Source organism: Furipterus horrens, unplaced genomic scaffold (genome assembly GCF_987537825.1).
Source record: "Furipterus horrens unplaced genomic scaffold, mFurHor1.1.pri manual_scaffold_7, whole genome shotgun sequence".
NCBI classification, from domain to species: Eukaryota; Metazoa; Chordata; class Mammalia; order Chiroptera; family Furipteridae; genus Furipterus; species Furipterus horrens.
In genome coordinates, this window is record NW_028327177.1 from 74153808 (window position 1) to 74180231 (window position 26424).

General features: G+C 36.8%; 1 protein-coding gene across 2 annotated transcripts in view; it reads right to left on the reverse strand.

Moving 5' to 3' along the window:
* The window catches only part of NBN (nibrin), a 68842-nt gene extending 44452 nt beyond the window's left edge, over positions 1–24390 (reverse strand). For both annotated transcript variants that reach the window (XM_090283817.1, XM_090283816.1), the window contains exons 1-8: positions 24247–24390; positions 23181–23311; positions 22294–22442; positions 21723–21882; positions 17276–17379; positions 7312–7429; positions 6534–6724; positions 4555–4652 (exon numbers count right to left, since the gene is read on the reverse strand). In XM_090283817.1, coding sequence (XP_090139943.1) covers positions 4555–4652; positions 6534–6724; positions 7312–7429; positions 17276–17379; positions 21723–21882; positions 22294–22442; positions 23181–23311; positions 24247–24283 — 988 coding nt within the window. In that variant the 5' untranslated portion in view covers positions 24284–24390. The remainder of the gene's footprint in view (positions 1–4554; positions 4653–6533; positions 6725–7311; positions 7430–17275; positions 17380–21722; positions 21883–22293; positions 22443–23180; positions 23312–24246) is intronic.
* Between the last annotated feature and the right edge of the window lie 2034 nt (positions 24391–26424).

The following is a 26424-nucleotide window of genomic DNA, read 5'->3' on the forward strand; positions in this document are numbered from 1 at the left end:
TACAGTGAATATAAATAAGTTAATGGAATTAAACTGTTAACTGATTTTTTTTTTACATTGGTATTTACTAAGTATATAAGCTAAATTATCACTGTAAGGTCCTCATGACATAGGATGTGTTTAATAAAATGTTTAGTAGTGATTCCAAGTTCAGATATCTAAAGACTTCTGACATTCTCCTTATGTGACCACCTTCGAAGCTCACTGGCATCTTCTTAAACACGCATATCCCTAAAATTCATTTTTGCTTGTACAGACATTTGCAGAAAATAATAATTATGGATGCTTATGTCATCATTAAAAGAAACATTTATAAATGAAATCTAATGACCCAAGGTAACTGATGTTTGTCAACAAGATTATTTACAATGTTCTCTTGCTACAAATATAAGATAGGCATTTATTCTGATCTGCTTACCTCTTTATTCCAAGTGTTTAGAATACAGATATATAACAAATGTTCAATAAAAACTTGTTGAATAAGTAAATGAATAAATACAGAAGAAAAGGAGGAAAGAAAGTAGGTGGTAAGAGAGGGAAGGAAACATGCATATTCTGTCCCTCCAAAACTTTCTTCTAAAATTTTAAGTCAGATGTCTATGATTTGGAACCCACACAGACCTATGAATATGTACAAAAACTAATACTACTAATGATAATGTAGATTTTTACCAATTTCTTATGACTTTGTTTCTACATGAAACAATACAATAGGGAAGGTACTGGCGATAAACCCAAACTTTAAGATTGGCTTGGACATAAAGTATCTCTGGGACCTTAACTTTTTTCAGTCTTGAGATCCCATAACTTTTAATAGAATGACAGATTAGATTACCTTTAGGGCCCTTTTGGCCATAAATACATTTCTAATCTTAGATGATAAAACTGTTGTTCCACACTGGCACAGATAATCTTATGCACCAATAACTTAGTTCAATTAAGTAAATATTCGTAACTCCTACAAACAAGTGATGTGCTTGGTGCTGTCAGAGAAAGTTAACAAGAGCTTACTTTCAATTCAGTAGCTGAAAGAGCCATAAAAAGGCCAGTTATATTTCAAAGTAGGAAGAAACTCGTAACTGAAATACAAAGAAAAGTTATTGGGGTAAAGAAAATAGAGTAATTAATTTCTATTTGGAAGAGAATTATGGGAGAAAAAACAACTCAGAAAAACTCCATGAATTAGATGAGCATCTGTGGAGTGAGTCAAATTTGGAAGAGCAGTGCTGGCATTCTAGGAACAGGGACCATGATGAGCGAGGTCAAGGAAGGTGAGGACTATAAACAATATAGCTTGTGTATTCTGTAAGGATGTGTATTTTTTAAAAGGTGAGGATGAAGAGAGACAGGCTGTAGCTAAACTCTTGAGGGCTCAGAAGTCTAGACAGAGGGTTAGGGACTTACCTTTAGATAATGAGGACTAAAAGTTTTAAAGGGAAACAGCAGTGGCAGAGAGAAATGGCAACTATTGAGATGAATACGGAGACAGAACCTCTACTGCGGGCAATAAACAGCCCTCAAGACAGACAGACATGCAGGGTTCCCACAGGGCAGTGGCTGTGGGTGGGGATGGGAGCAGGCCTCTGGAGCAGGAAGCAGCTGCAGAGGAAGAACTTCAGATCTTGTCAGAATGAGGACTGACTGAAGTTTGTAGTGGAGTGGCTCTTCTGTTTACATAAGAGAAGGCTCCTCTGTAGTTAGTCCTTCCCTATATATTCTAGCCCAGTGGTTCTTGGCCACTTGTATGAGAAACACAAGCATAAAACCAATCAAATCAAATAAACAAAAAAACAAGATTCCTTGGCCATTTTCCAGACTATTTTGAATTATGGAGAATGTGAATTTCTAAAGACAGAGGACAGTTGTCCCAAACAGGTGCTGGACAAGTGGAGCTACTCAGACACATGATTCTGTTTGTTTTTTACATGTTTTTTGTTGTGTTGTCAAAAGCCTGAAATTGACAGGTGGGTTTTTTTCCCTCTCCCTATAACAGAACAGAAATCACTGTCCATAAAACAACACCTATAGCATATGCTATTTCTGAAATAGTGTAGCTTTTCCAAGAACACTGCTCTCTCTACTATCTATACTGAAGCAATTCCCTCTAAGAGGCTAAGAAGTTTGTCTTTTGCTTTAACTCTAAGGAAGAATTCTGGGAATATTAGTCATGAATTTTGGGGAAATACTCATATCACAATTCCAGCAAAATAAGTTATTTGGACATATTGGAAACTTTAAAAGCATTTAAAAATAGCTATATACAAACAGAAACATATAATATGCTCAGTAGAAAAGGTAGAAATATAAGGAGAATAAGCATTCTTATCCACAGTAAAATACTAGTCTGTCAAATTTTCATCAGACATCTATCCTTTCAGATCTGCTCCCCATCATTCTATACCTTTTCTCCAAACTTCACAAAGCAAAATAACTGCCATCTGCACTGTAGTGTAACAAAATCATAATAGCTTTCACTTAAGAGTTAGTTTGAATCAAATGATTTGCTACAGGACCTCTGGCTAATTTCTTAACCTCTCTGTACATCAGTTCCCTCATCTATCACGTGTAGATGATGTCATCTATTTTAAAGGAACTGTTGTACAGATTAAATTTTGATGATGTATGTAAATTGCTTGCTTCAGTCTCTGCAAACTGAAGACAGCCATCATATTACTAACCATTACTAGCAGTTGTTAGGTCCAGTGAGAGTGAGAGGAGAAACAACAAAACAGGCCATGAGTGTAAAAGATTTACAATATTCCCTCACTTATCGCGGGTATTACATTCCAGACCCCCCCACGAAGTAGAAACCTTACATTTATTCTACACTATTAAACCTATGTAACTTTAACATACATATACAGTACCACAAAATCCTGCGATATAGCAAAAAATCCGTGATAAATAATTAAATATAATTTTTTAACAATCCTGCGATACAGTGAGGCTGTGATAAGTGAACGGCGACACAGAGAGGGACTACTGTATTTGGCCAGATGCTAAAGTCAGGCTTAGACCCTAAGGTGCCAACAGCAAACAAAAGTAAGAGAGGTTTTTAAAGGGGATAAGGGGGGAGGGAGTTGAGGGGGATTTCTGCTGATGGCTTTGGGGGAGTTGGCTCTGAGAACAGAGAAGTTTACTAAAACAGAGAAGTTACATTCCTGCCAGCAGACCAAGATATCTCTGAAGGACATAGGCCTTGCCAGCAGGCTAAGATATCTTTGAAGGACATAGGCAGTCACTGACATCATCAGTTACCGGAAGGAAGAGAGCAGATTTAATGGGGTTTGCTAAAATTATACCAGAATTTCCAGAGCCCAGGTCTTATGCCTAAGAGTAATGACCTATATACCTAATCAATTCCTGGTCATTAGGCTCTAATGCTTCACTCCTTCCAAAATCTAGCTTAGCAAATTCCTAACCTGTCTAAAATAGGTTGCAGAGTATAGCCACCCAGGAGGGTCACTGTCCAACTCCACAGGTGGCCCATCAGTGGGCCACAATGTGAACAATACCCCTGGGTACATGATGCAGTACTGTCTCCTTTGGCCAAGGTCCAATAACTGCTAACAAATAACTATAGAAAAATAAATGTACAGGAATACAGAATGGATGCTCTCATGGCCAGGTAAAGAGGAGAAGACCTGGGGAGAATAAACATAAAAATATCTAGGGTACAAAAAAAAGCAAAAAATAAATAAATCATCATGATGACAACATCAGCTTATTTTCAAAAGTAGAGGAAAGTGTTTTAAATAACAAAGAGGCAAGCTCTGCTGCCTCTGAGTACACCAGCTCTGTGACAGTCATCACTGAGCTGACTATAGTATCCATCCCTCATCTCAGAAACAGCACAACCAGCAACTCATACCCAAAACTACAAGCTGTTTCCAAAATATACCCTGAATCTTTTCTTCTGTTTCTCCACAGCTGCCACCACAGTCTAAGGCTCCTGGTGCTACCACCATACCCCCATGAGAGCTTTCCACTCATATCCCCACTCCCATTCTGGACCCTGGAATCCATTCTCCACACAGATGTTATTGTGTTCAGGTCCTCCATCCTGGCACTCTCCTCCCCAGATCCCCCCATGTGGCCCTTTCTTGTTTGCAGAATGCCGGAGGCAGCAATGTTACATCCTCAGTGAGACCCTCCTGACCACCACTTAAAACAGTCTGCTCCAAATCACTACCACCTCATCACGTTTAGCTTTCTCTCTGTACTTGGCCCCAAAAGAACTTATCAGAAGTATCTGTCTACTTGCTTTTTAACTGTCTGAATCCTGACTTTCAAAATATAAAGTTCACAATAATAGATAACTATTCATCACTGTATCTTCAGGACTTAGAATAGTGCCCAGTATGCAGCAGCCACAGATATTTATCAAATGATTAAGTGACTGAATTGAAAAGGTTTTTTAAAAAGATGTTGAAAATGGTCACCCCTGGCAAGTATACAGTAATGCGCATACAGCCTATCATCAATGTGCATATAGCTATCACCAATTTACATAATAAAGTTACTAAGGAATCAATAAAATAATGTTTTAATTACCTGTACAGGGCTGGCCCTGAGGATTACAGTAATTCTCTGTAGTCATGAAAATAACTGCCAATCCAATTTCTGCTTCAGGAATAGGTCTAAGACTCTGCCTATTAGAATAAAATGGTTTAAGTATGACAATATATTCCAACTAACAAATTTATTAAGATGATGTTAAGTTGAATCTATCTCCCCACCTCACCACACCCAAGAGGCACAGCATTTTTACGGTATGGAGAGAATTTCAAATACATAGAGTGCTGGCTTCTCAACGAGCAATGTTACACTGGTCAAGTCCACCATGCTTTACTAACTCAGTTATTTCATCTGTAAAGGTCTAGAGTAAAGGGTGCAGTTCTAAAATTCTATAATTTTAGGAAGCAGTAATATCCACATGAAACAATAAAAAATTTTTTATAAGCAAACCTATGATTACTAAAATCCTAACAGAAAACTTGAAGAGAGAGAAAGGAGAAGCAGAGAGAAGGGGATAAGGGGAGAGGGAGTTGAAGGGAGAGAAGTACAAAAAATTATGTATAAGTTGAATCTATATAGTATTATGATTTAAAGTTTGGTGATCATTTTACCATATTTACGTGTGTTAAGGAATCTTATTAAAGGAATCTTATGGTGAATCTATGTTCTGTTATTTTGTAATGTGAGTAATGACTGAATTTATAAAACAAAAATAATTTAATACAATGCTATATAGAAAGTACACCTCAAATTTTAAGAACTTACAAAACTTTTTAATAATTATTGCAAGATATTTTGAGTGACTGCAGTAGTTTAAAAGGTCTTTTTCAGAGGCTTTAATATTTGTTTTTGAATGTATTAACCATGTTAAGTTAGAGTTCAGCCGTATGTGCGATTATAACAGTATTACACTAAAAAAAGGTTTACAAAGTATTATAAACAAGTGACCACACATACCTACTTATAATTAAGGCAATTTAATATTGATATTTTATCACTCTACTATGTTTCTGAAACTATAAATATACTATGAAAATTAGTTATAAAGACTGGCTGTATAAAATAAAAAATTTTAAATATATATTTAATAACAATGTTATACAGACATAATGCCATCTTAAATAGGGAAACAGTATAAACATATGTGGCTACTAATAACATGCTCTTTCAACACTGTTCTGGAGGTCCTAGTGGGCATACAACATAGACAGACAAAGGGAGGTATCAGAGACACGAGGATTAAAAATAGAATAGAAATGTCATTATTTACAGATATGGTTTATACTAAAAAAGACTGTAGATTAACTACTAGAAATATAGAGAAGTTCAGCAAGGTGGCAGGAAATAAGAATTGCAGCTGAATTTCTATCCATCAACAGTAAACAATTAGAAAATATACTTAAAAGAAATATCATTATGTTTATATTACACCTACCAAGGATAAAATATCTACCAGAAAATATGTAGTATTTAGGAATACCTTAAAAAAGGTATTTAAGATCTCTACGGAGAAATTATAGAAGTTGTTAATTCTCCCCAAACTGATTGGGTGGACTCTCTGAAATTCCTAATCAAATTCCCAACAAGGCTTCTTAGAAGATGATTCAAAAATGCATATGGAAAAATAAAGAGCCAAGAACTGCCAGGCTACTTCTGAAGAACAGAACAGAGAGCTTGTCCAACTGGACGTGAGGATGTTAATGTGGTGTTGATTCAGTGAAGGAGGATAAAGCCAAACCGTTCCCATGCATGTGGAGCTTTGGTATAAACAGAATCCATTCCATGTATATTAAAAACAAATTTCAAAACAAAGTATCAAAATACTAGTAAAAAACATGGGTGAATAATCTGGTCTATGAATAGAAAAAGATTTCTTAAAGTACAAGTACCATGCATAATAAAATCTCTGTAATAATTATTATATACCTTTTCATTGTTATGTAGAATACAACAGAAGTTACCTATAAAACCAACTACTTCCATACATTCTTTTTTAATAATAAATAATAAAGTACCTTTGGAGCATAATCATAATTGAATGCATCCATTTTTTCTGTGAGTCAGAAATTAAGGTCTGTGAATCTGTTATTCCTAGATCAACAACACAAGTTCCAGGAGCCAAAAAGAAACGATCTTCTTCATTTTCTTCTGTTATCAACTTAGCATCTCCTCCTCCAAAAACAACTACTGAACTTAACTTTTTATGCTAAAAGTAGAAAGAAGAAAAAATAAAATAGCCACAACTAATTTCTTGAGTATGTTCTAAAAATTCTAAGAATTTGATTTGAAAGTAAAATTTAAAAATTGACATAGAATTTGTCCTGCTTCTTGAGAGGAAATTCTGAACCTCCATTCTGAGAAAACCCCTGCTTCACAAGCACCTCTCCAGCCCTGGAAAATCATACTGTCTGCAGGGCCAACTGGCAGGGTTTCCCACCTGCGACAGAAACTCCTGAAACCACCCCCCCCCCCCATCAACACACAAGACATTCAATACCTGTTTACTAACCCAACAAGTCAGAACTTAAACCAGGTCCTCCCTCCGCTAGCTTACATATTTATATAAACTTAATTAATAGGCCAATTGACAGATGTTAAGGATTATTATAATCATATACATTGTATGATTATATAATATAAAGGGCAGGCACTGGTGCCTGGGAAGTTTTTAGTTCCACATCAAACCTCTACACAAAAATCTCAAGAGAAAATGCATTAACAACTATTTAAAACAGTAGTAATCTATCCTAGTATGTAATGTTTTCTTTAGGAAAATTTAGCTTATAACATTACCTGCTTGGCATTCAGAAATACAAATGTTTTCCCTTTGAAGATCTGTTTTCGTTCCTGCCGTCCCGACAGGTCAATATTTTTACTTCCAATGGATGGCTCATCAATAGGTGGATAAAAACTTAAAAAAAAAAAAAAAAAAAAAAGTTAAAGTATATTCTAATTATAAACTACTCTGTATGCATGCCATTAAATTTGTAAATAGAGTAGCTCTCTAGACACTAGGAAGGCTTAATTTCCATAATACCATTAAGTTATTTAAAAAATAATAAATTTTTATCTGAACAAAATGACAAAAAGCATCTAAATGCTTTTTCTAGAAATATGGTGACAGGTGCCACACAGAATAGCAGAAATGTTCTTTATTTCCTGAGAATTTATATCCCAAGAGTAGACAATCATAACAAGATACGATTAAGTACATATATGTATATAGGTTAAATGAATTGCAAAAGGTTGAGAGAGACATCATCCATGAAGATCAAATTCTATCAGCATTTTGTGTTTGCTTGGGAACCAATGCATAATAATAATGTTTGTACTTCAATTCTGTGAACTTCTATTTTAAGTGTTTTGTTATAGATCTCTTTGGAGAAACTTGGTAAATTAAGACAGTCTTTTGTCAGTTTAACTAAAACTTCCTGAGAGAGATTTAAAAATATAATCTATTAATTCTTTTAATATAATTCTATAAAAACATCTTAATTATCCATGGAAATGATGAGGGAAAGAAGAAAATAGGAAATAAAAATCAACAGATTTTCAGCCAGTTTCAACCTTCTATATACTCAGATCTTTTGCTATAGCTATTCGTAAGTGACCAACCTTTCAGCTTATCTCTGCCTTCTAGTAAAAATTACTAATGTCCATGGATAATGGAAGGCTCAATATTGTTGAGTTGTCAGTTCTTCCTCACTTGATTCATAAATTCAATGCAATCCCAATTAAACTATCAGCAAGTTATTTTGTGGATACTGACAGATTCTAAAGTTCATATATAGAGAGGCAAAATCCCCAGAATAGCAACAATACTGAAGAACAAAGTTAGAGTACTGACACTATTTGAATTGAAGACTCACTATAAAGCTATAGTAATCAAGACTGTGGTACTAATGAAAAAATAAACAGATCAATGGAGGAGAACAGAGAGCTCAGATATAGACCCACATAAATATAACTGATCTTCGACAAAGGAGCAAAGGCAGTACTGTGGAGCTTAGACAGTCTTTTCAACAAATGGTGCCGGAACAGCTAGACATCCATGTGCAGAAAAATAAATTTAGATTCAGCCTTCATGCCCGTCCCAAAAATCAACTCAAAATGGATCACAGACCTAAATGTAAAACACAAAACAATAAAACTCCTAGATGATAAGAGAAAAACTGAAATACCTTAACTATGGAGATTACTTTTTAGATACAACACCAAAGACATAAGAAATAAAAAATAATTAACAAGCTGAACTTCATTAAACTTAAAAACGTCTGTTCTGCGAAAGGCAATACCAAGAGAATGAAAAGATAAGCCACGGACTAAAAAATACTTGTAAAAGGACCATTAGCCAAAATACACAAAGAACTCTTAAAACTCAAGTGTAAAAAGAAAATATTGCCCAATTTAAAAATGAGCCAATCATATACTTTATACAAAGTGATCCCTTATATATTTCAAGTACCCACCTGGCACCACACAGTTTTTATAATATTGACTATATATCCCTATGCTCTATTTTTACCTCCCCAATTGCAATAAAAATTTGATATTAAAAATTGTAAAATAAAAAGAGGGGCGGCAAAGACTTTTAACAGACACCTCACCAAAGAAATATACAGATGGTATATAAGTACATCCATCACACGTCATCAGAGAAATGAAACTAAACCATCAATGAGATACCACTCCAAACCTATCAGAATTACCAAAATCCAGACACCAACAACATGAAGAGCTGGTGAAGCTGTGGAGCAACAGAAACACTCATTTACTGTTAGTGAAAATGCAAAATGGTGCAGCCATTCTGGAAGACAGTTCAGTGGTTTCTCACAACATATTCTTACCATATGGACAGCTATTTACTTCTTTAGCCTTGTAGACATATGTTCATGATTTCCAGAACTATTTATTGTTTTGCTTTTTGGTGATTATCTAAAAGGCTTCAATTATATTGAAATCCTAACTTGTAAATGTGAGGTCTATCTCCAGGAAAAAATTCCTGGTATGTGCTATATTTTGTTGCCCTGAATTTTAATTATGTAAGGTCAGCTCTATAAGCTTCCTAAACTTTCATTTACTGAGACTGTTTTAGTCTAATAGTCTCCTGAGTCTGAGATTTAATTACAAGCTACTAAGTTAATCTGTTCCTGTTTCATGAATGCTGGCAGAAGACACAGACTCCTGGGTCAGAGACAAAGCAACCAGTTGAGCCTCAGCATGTTTGCAGCAGGTCTCCTTCCCAAATAAATCCCAGGGGGATGCCATCAAAGGACACACAGTGGGTATGTTACACTGAACATGGGAATGCATCAGTTCTATAACAGGCTATACGGGCCTGCTCTTTGTCCAGAGAGAGAGATGTTGCCTCATCTCTCAAGGTTTCTCACTGCAAACATCCCAGAAAAATGGAGTGGGTACAGGGTGGTCAGGGCCTCACACTGTTGGCATATCCAGCAAGTTTTGGATAAATGCAAGGACTCTTTCCAAAAACAAAGCTTGCTGTCTCAAAAAGAGTTAAGAAATTACTCCACAATATAAGACTTTATAAAAATTCAAATGGTAACTCCCTCTCTTTTCTAAAGGATAATTTCTTTACATTCAGACATATTATACATAATATTTTATTTTTAAATTTTTATTTATTGATTTTTGAGAGACAGAGGAAGGGAGGAAGGTGAGAAAGAGGAGGAATGGGGGAGGAGAGAGAGAGAGACATTTATTGTTCAACTTATTTATGCATTCACTGGTTGATTCTTGTACGTGCCCTGATCCAGATTGAACATGTAACCTTGGCATATCAAGACAATGCTCTAACCAACTGTGGGATTAATGGACATGGCCCATCCCTCTCCCATGACTGAGGGCTGATCAGGGGACCCCTGGCCAGAAGGAATGTGTATTGTTTTGAAAGTGGATTGTAACTTCCTCCTTATCACCTTTTGGGAGTAGCTTCTGGTCCTATGACTACTTCTTGACATTTTCTTCACACTAAGGTAACGTAGTTTAGAGTCACCTGTAGGATACATGCCTCCTTTGTCTGGGACCCCTTAAAACAAGTCTCAGACACAAGGGGGTTAGGTTCTGCTTGCTGTCCTGCCACTGTCGAAGTTTTCAGTAATGTATAATAAATAATAAAGGCAAGGTCTATTCCACACAGTCCTCCTCGTGGATTTTTCAACTTATCCCAGCCAATAGTCGATATCCCTGGACTCGACCTCCTGCATTACAATTGGCATAGTCAGTAGAACTTGGGTATCCTGAAAAATCCCCAAGTTAAGTCGACTGTGGACAGCAACATACTGGGTGGAAAACAGTGTGGGAAATCCCAAAAATGAATGACGGGGATAAACACAGGGTGCCCCAACACTCCCATAGGTCTTGCAGAGTACCTGTGTGAAAAAAAGGAAAACCAGCAGAAGCAAAAGACAGTTAAGAGGGTAAACTTAAGTTAAAAAGAAAAATGAGGAAATAAACCCTCCTTGAAACTTTTGTTGATGGGTGAAACCTGATTCTTCTTGATGAAGCAGTAAAGAATTACAGATCAGCAAATCTATTAGGGTTTATTGGTGGTATATTCTCATGGAAGAGAATGGACCTTGCTGAGGTGAGAGGGGGAGGCATAGGTTCAAGGCAAAGCTTTGTTCTTGTTCTCCCTCTTTTATGAAAGAGAAGTTTTTGACTAATTAGGCCTATTTAATATGCTTAAAGTACATGGGAAGCTTTGTCAAATAAAAAAATAGGTATGCTCTATTTGTATATATATTATTAAAATAAATGTTCTAAAAATTATATAAATTCTAATATACTTTCATTTATAATTTTAGTTTTATCTTCAAATGTTACAGGATAGCAAATTCCTTTGTCAGCTGCTTTACGCTCAACTCTTGTAACCATGTCATTTTAAGTTTTGTCAATTTTACAGTTTTTACTCTAATGCATTTGCAAAAATAAATATTATGTCTTGGGAGGGGTTCATGGAAAGGACTCTAACGTGTTTTAAATTGCATATTTCTAAGAATGAATTTTTGAAACGTACCTTTGAACTAAAAGAAGATGGCTAAAGCTCTATTAAATGACTAAATTTACAGAGATGGTTACAAATAAAATAAATATTATGAAACATAATAAAAATAATTGTGGCTTTTATAACCTTTTTATTAAAAATATTGCTATTTAAAAAATATTGCTATTTTAATCATTTATTTTTCAAACACAAGAAAGTTGTTTCTTAAAAGATTAATAAAATATAATTTCATAAATAATATTGATACTTACATTTTTCTCCCTACCTAATAGCTCTGAAATTTGGAAACTCTTAATAAATATTCTTTCCATAACAATATATTTGTTTGTACAAACCCAATAGAAATCAGATTTCTTCATAAAAGGATACATAAATTCAGTTTCCTTTTATAATTTTATTAATCAAGACTGTGATTGAAATGTCATGCCTGATGGAGGCATGCTTGGACTCTGGTTGTTATCAGAAAGCCTTAAGGAGCTGAACTTAACTTTTAGAGCCAATAAAAGCCCATTTAAAAAACAGCCTGGTACTGTGTTTTGTCGTGTGGTTCATGGTAGTCATTCCCAATAAGAAATGAAGGCTACTTCTTAAAAAATGGCAAAAAGGAACCTCAAAACACAATTAAGAACCTCGGGGACTTGAGAAATACAGGTATTGCAGGCAAAGTCTAATGACAGGTGTGTGGCTTGGTTTCCATGTCCTGGAAGGCTGACTGAAACTCAATCTAAAGGTTCCTTGCATCAGTTCCAACAAAATAGTCTTAAAAAGTCTATATAATCAATTGCTATTCCTGTTGTGTTTATGTAAATAATCAGGCCAAAATTAAAACTAAAGACAATAAATGAGTTAATCTTAATTTGACTAATAAAAATAAGGGTAATTTTAAAAGAACCCTGGCTGGTTTGGCTCAGTGGATTGAGCGTCAGTCTGCGAGCTAAGTGTCGCTGGTTCGATCTTCCAGTCAGGGCACATCAGAGAAGGAAAACTCTGATTCCAAAAAACCTCCGCTGCCTTGCGGCATACCTCTTCAGGGGAAAGGCTAAGGGAGTAAACCCCGACAGAAAATCCGGAGCCGGAGTCCCTAAGGCGGTTTGACGTTGTAGTCAACACCGGCAACTCCTGCGGCGCACCTGAAGCCAAGCTGTATTGACTCCGTCTTTCCCTTGGACCCTTCAGCTGCGAAGAGAGGGGGGGTCTGCTGCATGGGCAACAGCAGACGCTCCATATCACCCTGCCCAGGCTCTGTAGCTTCAGCTTCACTGGAGAGGACACTCCAGCGTCATCGCAAGATGTCGATTCAACACGGGAGGAGACAGATACCGTGTCACTCCCGAGTCGGACTGCACAGCCATTCTCGGCGGTGCAGATAGACTCTTAAGAAGCTACACCATCGTCTCTCAAGACGGACGGCTGCCGACGACGGAACTTTAAAAGAAAAATTATGTTCCAATAAAATCTCTTATACGCAATTGTGGAAATTGACTTTAATCCAATGAATTGTCTGTAAAATTTTATTTCTCACCCATAAACTAAACTGAATATTACTGTTTCATTTTTCCCTCATTCTTTTAATTTGAAATGATTAAGAACTGCTAATATAGTATCAACCTTACAGAATATACCTAAGCACCTAGTATTATCACCAGAAACATTTAAACTACAAATAAAAAAAAATATATCATATTGTCACTGCTTAATTTTATTCCAGCAAAAGCTTCACAAACTGGTTTATGATTTGCTGTGTTCCTAAGCCTTAGTATTCTTTCTATTTTCATAAAATGTATACTATGACCTTGTTTACCTGGTTTCTCTTAATTCTTGGGGGTTGTCTGGTTGGATTCTGCAAAACCAACACCTTCCTTCAATAAGCAGGAATGCTGACTGATAAAAACAACTGCTCAGACTGTTGGGTCTGCACGAAGTTCCCAAGCATGGCCTCTGCTGGCCTTCTATGAAGAATCTGTCCTGCAAACCAGACACACTGGGACTGGCTGCAAGGCTGGAAGGCTTCTGACCGCCTCTTCAAACACATGCCTAAGAAGGTGTTCTCCCTCATAAGGAAGCAGAACCACCACACCAAGCCGTAGCTCATGTACACAGTTTGGGACAGCGTGGGGCGACTGTCAAAATTATATGTAAAAATACAACAGCCTGTATCTATATTAAATACAGAAACAGAACTGCTCATAAAGTAAATGCCAGCAACCCTGTATAAGAATATCACAGTACAGCATGCTACAGACTATTGGTGGCATTCCCTCCTCCTGGGTCTCTTTGGCTGCTGTATTGCACTTTTAGTCTTAGGGTATAGCCTTGACTGTATCTATAATATATTAATACAATGTGCCAATATGCTCGCACCCATCTCCCACTGAAAAAATTAACACAAAAAATAAGGTGGAAAAAGCAATGATGGGGTGGAGTATGGGGTCAATGGAAATGGCCCTTCCCCCTCCCATGACTGAGGGCTGATCAGGGGACCCCTGGCCAGAAGGAATGTGTATTGTTTTGAAAATGAATTGTAACTTCCTCCTTATCGCCTTTTGGGAGTAGCTTCCAGTCCTATGACTGCTTCTTGACCTTTTCTGTACACTAAGATAATGTAGTTTAGAGTCACCCATAGGACACATGCCTCTTTTGTCTGGGACCCCTTAAAACAAATCTCAGACACAGGAGAGTGTGGTCCTGCTTGCTGACCTGCTGCTGTCAAAGTTCCCTATAATGTAAATAATAAAGGCAATGTCTATTCCATTCAGTCCTCTTGTGGATTTTTTGGCTTATCTGAACAAACAGTCTAAATCCCCAGACTCAACTTCCTGCATTACACCAACTGAGCGAACATCCTTTAACAGAGTTTAAAGTATTAAAATTAAAAACTTGTTTAAAGTGGAGTCTTCTAAACCTGCCTTTACTTACATTGGTATTATGAAGACAGGAAAATGAGATATGATACACTGGGTCAGTGCAAGAAGCTTCAACTCATCTTCTCCATCTCTCTTTTTTTTTTTTTTTTTAAGATTTTATTTATTTATTTTTAGAGAGGAAATGAGGGAGAAAGAGGGAAAAGAGAAACATCAATGTGTGGTTGCGCCTCACAGACCCCCAAATGGGGACCTGGCCTGCAATCCAGGCATATGCCCTGACTGGGAATTGAACTAGGAACCCATTGGTTCACAAGCCAGTGCTCAGTCCACTGAGCCACACCAGCCTGGGCCATCTTCTTCATCTCTTGATAACAGTGCAGAGATGCAGACATAACTCATAACTGCACCAAAAAGGACAATACTTTCTGTGAGATAAAGATTGTTATATGCCTTCCTAATTCAAACCCAACACTAGCAATGATGCTTTTTACAGAACTAAAAGAGGCAGTTATGTAATAAAAAGTTACAATTTATTTCTTATCCTTTTTGTAACCCATCCTACTACTAAACTGTAACTCTTCTTTTTATTTAATAGTTGAGCATGCAGTCAAACAAGTCATTAATAAGCACATCAAATGGATACCACTAGGAGTAGGGATCAATTAAGGAATTAAAATAATATTGAAAATTTGATTATCAATTGCCACCACCAAACATGTGTCTTTCCTGGTTAATAGTGAAGGGGTTACCAAACAATCTCATGGCAGAAATGTTTTAGTGTAGTCATCTAAGTTAATAAAGTGATAAATAGAAGCCAGAAAAAAAATTATACTGATCGCAGTCAAAAACTGAATTAGTCAAAAACACCTGAAAATCTGAACAATAAGTAAGAACCAATGACTAATTCTAAAATCTCCAAGACCACAAAACACTCCTATTTTCAGCAGTAGAAGCCTATCAGACAGACTCCTCCACTCCCAAGTAATCTAGAATTAACAATGTTTTATTATCTGTAACAAGGGTGGTTATTTATAAGATTTATCAACTTCCCTAAGGAGGTTTATAAATAGGCTTTGGGGGACAATGTGATTCTATTGAAATACCATGCAAATTGGTAGTATATAAGTGAAGTTTCAAGTTCTCTAAGGGTCTAGGACTCAAAAAAAGGTTAAGAATCATCTATTATAAAATCTGATGATCTCTTTCCAGAGTCCAAAATCATTACATTATGTGTTAATCATATTTATAAGATACAAGAAACCTCCAAATGAAAATTAAAAACAGAAAGAAAAATCTAACTTTGTTACTTTTAAAAACAGATACATAGTATCAGGTATAAATGGTCCCTTAAAAACCCTGCACTGGGCAAAATAGCTTATACTAGGTAGTAATACTTTAAAATTATTAATGAAATACTTGAGTAATATTTTAATTTTTTAATCTCTTTAAATATTTGAAGTTGTCCTACAGAGATAAGCTTATAAATGTAATCAATCTAATATTCCATGTACTCATATCTACTGATATATATTTTATGAAGCACGCTCTTGTGCCAAGATGACTAAAACACTCACCATTTTAGTTAGCTACCAGCATTTTAACCATGCAATCTGAGAAAAATAATCAAAGTACCTCCCTCCTCAACCATAGTTTATGTTGCTTTAAACATTACTAACACTAAGCATATTCTATATCTTGGTGGGTAACAAATTTAGCAAATCATCCAAATATTTGGTTGGCAAAAAAGTCTGTATGGTATTTCCATAAAATAAAACATATTTTTCATTTTCACCAACAACTTTATTGATTTGGATATTTTGACTGCATTGGCTATCTCCCACGTGGTATTACAATGACTGTTCTCAATTAGGGTCTCAATTTGATCACTAACAACTTAAATTGGCCTACCTGACTGTGGAGCATCATCCAGCATGAAATCTCTAGCACAAAACTTCGCAAACCACTTTTGACAACGTTCGATTAGTCACAGCACTATCTCCATACACTGCACAAATCTTTTTTTGCATTTCAGTTGTTTTTACCTTTCTTGAAATAATAAGGCATATTATGCCAAAATTGTGTATTTTCTCCCATTTTCAATGTTAAAATGGCTACACAAAAATTCATCAACTTTGATAATTTTTTTAAAATGAAAGCTGTCACAAACAATCTAACAAAATTGTTTTGAATGAAGTAAAAGACTGCTACTGGAGCCATCTTACAGAAAAAAACAAACAAACTTTTTGGTCAATCCAATAAATAAGTAAATAAATAAAGCAAACTATTATGAAACTTCGCAAATATTGTAATGAGCAACATTTCTTTTAATAAGCACCCATTATGATGCCAGGCAATATGCTCAGACTTTGTATATACTATTACTTAAAACACCTAACATGTACACTAATACTAACAACACTAAATACTTAAAATATTCAGCAGTACAGGTGTCAGTCTCAGGAAAAACAAACTCCATCCTCAGGCCCTGGTGCTGTTACTATTCCCTCTGGCACCATGCATCTGTGGAACAGGCTGCCGTTGCACCACACAGTTGAGGTAGTGTCCATGTGCAGGACACCTGGCACTGGCAGATGTTCTCTGCTGATGGCACCTCTGTGCCACCACTGCCCTTCAGTTTGTTTCTTTCAATATTGGCACATATGTATAACATTGTTTCACCAAGATAAACAACCAACAAAGAATTTAGGGACATTTTCTTTACATTTTAACAAAAAACTTCACCAGTAAAACTGAACTATAACATTACATTCTGAAACAGCCATTAATGAGCAAATTAACCTAAATAAAATTAGTGCTAACATACTTCATATGTCATATTTTATTATATTTCAGGCATACAATATACCTTTCAATTTGTGGAAGCTGTTTCTTGGACTGAACTGCTTTAACAAATTCAGTGAAATATTCTGGCTTTATAATCGGGCGTCCACAAATGAGTGCACATATTGTCTAAAAAGAAGAAAACATATGTCAATATATATACTCATGCTAATTTTAAAGAAAAGTTTTAAGTTATAGACTACAAAGGGGCTATTCTATTCCTTTCCCATTCATCTCTCTATAAAAAAGCCACAAACTATAAAATAAGTCAGTTCAGTCACTGCTTAATTTAGTATACAAATCTCTATATAATCACTAAATTATAAAACCTACCAATTACAATATTACTTTAAAAAAATTAATTAAAAAACTTATTTGGGGCGGTCAAACAACATAACATAAAATTTAAGTCAATTTTAAAATGTATTCCGATTTTTAAAAAACATTAATATGCTAAAAAGTATAAGTTTGGATTGAGGCAATGTAACATCTGCCCTAGAGAACACATCAAGAGATAAAACATGACAGAAGATCTTTTCGGCCTAAATGTCTTTCCAACAGATTGTGACTATGGAATCAAGTCTTCTCAAGAAAGTAAACAAAGGGAATAACTGTTTGGGATTGGTTAAAAGCTCAAAATAAGTATATACAGATGGGGTGGAGACTTGAAGTAGCAGTGAATTAAGCTATCGACCTTAAATAAGATATATACACAAAATTTGAGGAACGTTAAAAAATACCACCATTGCCAATGAAAATAAAAAAGATACAGCAAAATTCTAGGAATTAATTCAGCTAAAGAACTTAAATATGTTTCTAATAACATGGTGTTTTACCTAAATATGAGCAAGTAATTTGGACTGTCTCTCAAGAATGGAATCTGAAGACATCAATGAATAAAATAACTGACTTCTTATATGAAGCAAAAGCTGAACTGAGTAAGCTCCAAAACATGTAATCCTGGGCAAAGTATTTAATTGCTCTGTGCCTCAGTTTCCTCCTCAGAAAATAAAAATTGAACTGAAAGTTCTTGAAGTTCTTTTTTTTCCCTAAAATTTAATGATTTAAAAAATATAAGCTAAACTGTACTTCTGGAAAATTTACCAAAAAGTAATGACAAAGTTTTCTTTTTTGGCAGATTGATCAGAAATATCGAAAAGGACAGCTCTGCAAGCCTTTGTTAGTGTATATCCAACACCCTCTAATTGGGGAGAGCCATATGGAGGCTGTCAGGTCCCAGTCACTAGAATAGTGTGTGCTCTGGTGAATGGGTGCTAGTTTCCATGTCTGTCACAGACTCAGCTCCTATTATACAACCACCAAGCAAGAGCACAGTTAGCTCTTCTGTTTCTCAGCTACCTTGATATCTTAGAGTCCACACAAAAATATTCTGATCACTGTAAGGGTGCAACCCAATGTAAACTAGTAAGTGAACATTTTGTTTATCTGTGGGTATACCAGCATAAATTAATACTCTGCTAAATTTAGAAATCAATTTCATAAACTTGCAAAGATGACACAATCCTTGGTCAGAGATAACCCCACCAAGATATAAGTTTGACATGAGGTTCAATCTGAACAGCAAGCCCTCCTCTACCTCTGTAGCTATAAAACACACATTCTGATTTAAATAATTATATTAGATATTAAAAGATTTTTCTATCATCTAATAAAGGAATCTAAATTCACAGGGGAACAATTTTTAACGTAACTCCTGTTGAGTTGGATTTTTCAGCTGTTTTAGACTTAATAGGCATGCTGATTTCAAAAGTGCAGTTAATTTTCTTCTATCATGTCAAGTTTTTTTCTGTACAGCTTATCTTAATGCAACCATTCTAGGCTGGATTGACCCTGGATCAAGGGACGCACTAGTGCTCTCCTACTGGCTGAGAGCAAACCTCCCTCGAGTGGGGAGGCGTGGGGGACAACCTTGGAGACCAGCAACAGGTTCATACTTGTCTAGGTTATTCAGTTACACATGAGACAGTGTGGTGAGAGGTTGTGTGCTGCTCTATATAGTGAATCGTATTCTGAAGTGTAGCCTGAGTTCTTGTCTGTATACAAGGAGTTAGAAGAATTTACTTTTTTATTTACATACATACTTCCTTTCCTTCGGATCATGTCTGCCTCTGCTATTTCTCGTCGTAAGTGCCTAAACAACCCTGATTCATTTCGTTTTATCCGTGGCAGTTTCAACTTTCCCAGTCAAAGGACAAACATCAGCGCATTTGTCAGGCAAGACTATTTTGCATATTTTAAAGTAAAACTTGGTGATCAAGATAAGTCTTGGGCCCCTCACAAGGTGTGCAAGCAGTGTGTTGAGAGTTTACGGATGTGGATGAAGGGAACACGTGAAAAACTGCCATTTGGTATACCTATGGTTTGGCGGGAGCCCAGAGATCATTCAAGTGACTGTTACTTTTGTATAGTGAAAATGTCAGGATGTAACAAGAAAAATAAATGTAAAATAGAGTATCCTAGTCTGCCATCAGCTATACGCCCAGTGCCTCATTGAGCTGAAATCCCAGTGCCAGTTTTCATTGAACTATCCTCTTTCAAAAAACACAAGTATGGTGAAGAACTAAGTGACAGCAACGATGAAGATTTTGAAATTGAAGATGACTCAGTTTGTGAGGGATTTGATCAGCATGAGGGATTTGGCATGAGATTTGGAACTATCCAAAAAGGCTTCAGAACTCCTTTCATTCATCAAGACTGCATGAGAAAAACTTGCCTGAAAAAGATCTCTGGGCTCTCTCTAAACCATAGGTATACCAAATGGCAATTTTTCACGTGTTTCCTTTGTCCACATCCGTAAACTCTCAAGACACTGCTTGCACACCTTGTGAGGGGCCCAAGACTTATCCTGATCACCAAGTTTTACTTTAAAATATGCAAAATAGTCTTGCCTGACAAATGCGCTGATGTTTGTCCTTGACTGGGAATGGTGAAACTGCCACAGATATAACAAAATGAATCAGGGTTGTTTAGGCACTTATGACAAGAAATAGCAGAGGCAGACATGATCCAAAGGAAAGGAAATAAGTACGTATGTAAATTAAAAAATAAATTCTGCTAACTCCTTGTATAAAGACAAGAACTCGGACTACACTTCGGAATAGAGTGGCACACAGCCTGTCACCACCCTGTCTCATACGTATCTGAATAGCCTAGACAAGTATGAACCTGTTGCTGGTCTCCAATGTCATTCCCCACCCCTCCCCACTTGAGAGAGGTTTGCTCTCAGCAGAGCACTAGTACTTCCCTTGATCCAGGGTCAATCCAGCCTAGAATGGTTGCATGAAGATAAGCTGTACAGAAAAAGTTGACATGACAGAAGAAAACTAACTGCAGTTTTGAAATCAGCATGCCTATTTGACTGAAACAGCTGAAAAATCCAACTCAACAGGAATTATGTTAAAAATTGTTGCCCTGTGTAATCAGCATCTTCTAAAAGTATATACCTAAAGTCTGTAGATTGTGAAGATACTTTAGGGTAATATTAAACTGCAACAACTTAAGAAGTATTTGTGACTAGGGCCTTAAACCAAATAAAAAAGGACATAAGACGACAGATATTTGAGGAAAACAATTTGAAGAGAAGACAGGAGATAACTAATTCTGAAGACTGGCAGTTGCTCTCCAGTTACTTTGCTCTTAAGCTGAAAACACAACCTATACACTGTATATATCTTGGTGAACAGATAACGTAAATCATTTTTTTAAATGCTAAATCATAATCTGAAATATAATTTTATGTGCTTCTGTTGTATCACATTAATAAACATGTTATTGAAAAGCCATTCCAGCCTAACTATTCACAATAGCCAAGTGCTAGAAACAGCCTAAGTGACCATCTGTAGATGAGTGGATTAAAAAACTGTGGTACATTTATGCACTGGAATACTATGCAGCAGGAAGAAAGAAGGAACTCCTACCATTTGTGACAACATGGATGAAATGGGAGAGTATTATGCTTAGCGAAATAAGCCAGGTAGTAAAAGACAAATACCATATGATAATCACCTAACACAAGACACTAATGAACAACACAAATGAACAAAATAGAACCAGAGGCAAGTAAACAAGGAGCAGACTGAAAGTGACCAGGGGGGAGGGGAGAAGAGGGAAAGAAGGGGAAGGGTTTAGTCAAGGAACTAGTACAAATGACCCATGGACATGAACAACTGTGTAACTGGGGTGGGGATGGACTGTGAGAGAAAGGGGGGGGGAGCAATGGGGAAAAAAGTGGGACAACTGTAATAGAAAAAAACAATAAATAAAAAAAAAAAAAAGAAAAGCCATTCCAGCCTAAATGGTATACAAAAGGCATGTGGGTGGCATATATAAATTTACAATAGTTCTGATGGGTTTAAATTAAATGATTTTAAAAACAACAACTGTGTATAATGTATGAGTAAGCTTAAATTCACAGGACTCATTTTAACATAAAAAAAAGGACTTCAACCTACTTTAATGGTAACTTTAACTGCTACCATGACAAGGTGAGTGCATTCTTCTGTCCAATTGTTTACAGTCAGTCCTCCAAGCTGCAATATAGCTTGATTTAAAGCAGTTTTCCCAGAGACATCTAAACAAGAAGAGCATGCAACCAAAGGCTCATACTCCACTCTGTAAATGAAAATGAGTTACGTAAAGTTATTATCATAGATACAGAGATGGCAACTTATAGAACTTTAAAGTTGAGGGTCACATCATGTGTTATTTTAATTTTTTGTGTATAATTAAACTTTCTAACTAATAAAAATCATCATTCCCTAAATCTGGAGTTGAGATTAAGAAAACACAATAATCAAACTTAACATTATACTCTCACCTATGTGAAATCAGGGTTCCCAGGGTCCACTCAAACGTTCCCTCCTCTGGTCACTTCCTATGACTGACAAGACCCACTGACCACATGTGATACAAAGTTCACCACTGCACTAAGTAGGACCTAAATTAGACGTACTTGTCATTTAGAAATTGATTAAAGCAAAATAAAGTGCTCCATTTTTTAAAATCGATTTTTAAAATTCTTACCTGAATTTACTTTCAAACACTCCAAAAGTAATTCTATCCCCTGTCTGCAAAGTTTGGCAAAGACCATTCTGCATTTTTTCCTCATTAAGAAAGGTACCATACTTAGAATTATCTCTTATTGTCAATACAGGGATTTGACATGTTTGATTCTGAAAAAAAAAAAAATCAACAAATAATTTAAAGTGTTTTATCAATCAGTAATATTCAACAATAACGTTTTTCTATACCTATAAGAATAGAAATACAAAACCTAAATTATCATTGAATGGATCCAGCATCTGCTGATATGCAGTACTTCCTAAAAATATTGGTTTTCTTTCTTACTACCACTAGCATTATCAAGAGAATAGCTGTTTGAAGGTATTTTTAGTACTTTTACCAACCAAAGTTTTAATTAAAACCAACCAATCCAAACAAACTCAAAGCCATTCAAGGAAGCTGTAGGGCATAAACAACAGCTGTTTTCCCCAATAAAACAAATCAGTTCCTACCGAGCAAACCCACCTTGTATTGTGCAATACCTACCTTCACAGGGCTGCACAAACCCTTTAAAGCAGGAGACATGAGCATCTGTTCATTGCTCCATCCCCAGGCTCGGCACACTGTAAGCACTCAATAAATGCTTAAGTAAATAAATATAAGTATGTTCTACTTCCTCTGAGATTCTAAATCATTAAAATAACCCATAAAATACTGGAACAGAAACTTCAAATATCAAAATTAGCTACTACCACTGGTACCGCGGCCGAAATATATTTAATTATTTAACATTCAAAACCCAACAGCTTTATGAAGTGAAAAGTCCTGCAAACTCTTCCGCATGCAGCAAGGCAATCTTTTGTGATCCCACCCGATTGTGAGCCGGCGAAGTACAACCAATAACACACCAGGCCGGTCTCGGGAAAGTTGGTGGTTAATATGGCGTGACTGCGACTGATGGACTGATCGTTTTCAATGAGAATGGCACCGTTTTTCCTTCCAACCACATACTCCACACCCGTCAGAAGTCGGTATGGTTCTAGAATTAGAGAGAAAACTGATAAATGCACACGTGTACACATACATACCCGCGTTTACATGAAACAGGTCCTTAAGTATTTTTATTTTGCTATTTTAATGTTAATGCACTAATAAATGATATGTTTTTCCAGTAAAACCTACTGAAGGAAGGTCACAGAAGGCTGCCTAGATGGAAAACCACACCGAGGCGCATGAACGACCTCTGTTCACATCTAAATTCAAGGCGTTAAACAATCTTCCTGTAGCGGCCTATGAAAATGCGGTTTGCTCCGCGCCAACCCCGCGCAGTTAAAGGTCAAGGTGCTCCCTATGCAATTGATGGCCGGACTCGACAGCCCCTCGAGAAACTACGACGTGAAACCAGGGCCACGAGAAACGCCGAATATCACGGGAACCAGCGGTAGCAGAGGATGAACAGGGAGGAAACCAGAGCAGCACGCAAGGAGCTCACAGTACTCACAGGTGCCTGGCCCCATCGCCGTGACGCACAGGACAACACACCCATGTCCCAGGTGATCCAAACACAGACCGGCGTACCGTCACCTCAGCTTCTCACAATGAGCGCCTGTTGTCTCCTCACGGCTGGACCCGCCACAGCCGACACCAGACATTCAGCCGGCGGGCCGCCAACCCGCAGGGATCGCGGTCACCGGAGCTGCCAGTCCACTTCCGGGAATCCGCCGGACCGGGCAGCGTCATACCGTGGGCTCCCCAAGAACCGCACCGCCTCCACACCCGACCGGCCCGAAGCCCCGCCCCTGCGCACGATCCACCGCCCCATCTCAAGATGCTACCCCCGCCCCCGACACTCCGCCTCCTGCCGTCGCCGGAAAATGGCAAGACCGGAGGGACCGATCCGGAAGCGCTCCTCAGACCCTCTCCCCCGGCATGTTCCTGGAAAATAGGCCCTCGATCGCCTCCCTTCTTCCTCACCTCGGGCTGGGCCCGCTTCGGGAAGCAGCTTCCACATGAATCCCGTCTCAAAGTCGGGGAGACGTGTGTCTGCGCAACCTCAGCTAACAGACTTGCACAGCCGCCGCGCCTGCGAACTCTCGGGCTTCGTCACGTGCGCGCTCCCGGGACCGCGCCTGCGTAGCAGACGTAGGCGCAGGGCGGCATGGTGCCGGGTCACCACCTGGTGGCTAGGCAGGAATAATGCGATTTCTTTGGAAGTGTGCTGTATTTAAGGCCGCCAGTATGAGATCGTTTGCTTTTTATCTGGTTGGGAATGGAATAGCTTTAAAAGTTAACTACAAAGCAACGTAAGGAAACTTAGTACTTCAAGACACTAACACTACTTATGTAATGCCATGTATTAGCAATTTCCTTAAATTGCAATCATTCCTTTGTATGGATCATAATGGATGGTGATGATGATTACAGTGAAGATAAGGATTTCACCTTTCACCCCGTCAGCTCATTATTTTCACTCTTCTTTAATTTCAAATCAAGCTGTCCTTCTCTGTTTCACAATGTTACACTTTAATCAGGAGCTGAAATCTTTCACTTGGGTCTAATTGGTGCAGGCTCTGCTCCTCCTTCGGGAGCCCCTAATCCTTCACCACCTTTTCCTGTGCGGATCCATTCCACGTCCTGCATGCGACGAAGTGAACATTCTAGAATAGACTCCTAATCATAGAAGTTATGGTTTCCAAAAGCACCCAGTAATGTAATAAGAAAAAAAATTGTCACTTGTAAAGGTTGGCTTACCAATCTCTGTTATGAACACGGAGGCAAAAATCCTAAATACAAAATTAGCAAATTGAGTCAGGTGATATATAAAAAGGATAAGCATGATTAAGAAGACTTCATTCCAGAAATGGAAGGGTGGTTGTTATCACCAGAATAACAGAGAGAGATCTATGATTATATTGGTAGTTGCAGAAAAAGCATTTGATAAAATTCAACATCCATTCATGATAAAAAACAAACAAAAAAATCTTTCACCAAAGTAAGAATAGGGGAACATCCTTGATCTGATAAAGGGTATTTCTGAAAAGACTGTAGCTTACATTATACTTAAGGTGAATTATTGAACATTTTCCCTGGCATTAGGAATGAAACAAGGACATATTTGTTCTTGCCACTTTTCAACATGGCATTAGATGTTCTGCCAATGCAATAAAGGATAAAGAGAAAAGGCATATGGATTAAAGGAAAGAGACACACTAATCTTATCCACAATATATATACATTATTATGTATGTTGAAAATCTAGAAGAATCTACCGACAAACTATTTGAATTAAGTGAATTTAATAAGGTTACTGGGTACAAGTCTATATACAGAATTAATTGTATCCCTTAGTCCAGAAAATAAATAGAAAATGACATACATAAAATAGATAATTGTAATATGCCAAAGTCATCTATACTTAGTAATAAATATATCAAAAGATGTGATATAAAACATTATTGACAGAAATTAAGTCATAAATATACCACATTCATGGATTATTAAGATGTCATTTCTCCCAAAATTTGTCTCAGAAGATTTTTTTTGAGTGGAAATTAATAGATATATTCTAAAAAATATATATATGGAGATGCATAAACTGAGAATAGTCAAAGCAATTTTGAAGAATAAAGCTGAGGTACTTACACTACCAGATAATGAAATGTATTATACAGTTACAGTTTTAAGTCTGTTCTATTGGCCCAAGGATAGAAAATAGGCAAATGGATCAAAATAGAAAACCCAAAAAAAGATCCACACATATAAAGTAATTTAATTTTCAAAAGTAATAACACAGCAATGATAGAAAGGTTTTTTGTTTGTTTTTGTTTTGTCTGTTTTTCCAATAAGGATCCTGGGGATATTGGTAAACACTGCAGAAGAAATGAAGACTGACCTATAGCTCACACACATATAAAAAGAAAAAAAATCAACTCCATATGGATCATAGACCTAAAAATGAAAGTAAAATAAATATTTTAAAAGAAAACACGATCAAGAAATAAGTAAATCTTTCATAAACAGAACACAAAAAACGTATGTCCTGGACCGCATAATCTCTACAGTTCACTGATTTGTTAGATCCAGAACAATTAGTAGAGGTTTTCTTGACCCTTTTCTGGAGGATATACATGCTCACCAAGGCCTCCAACACAC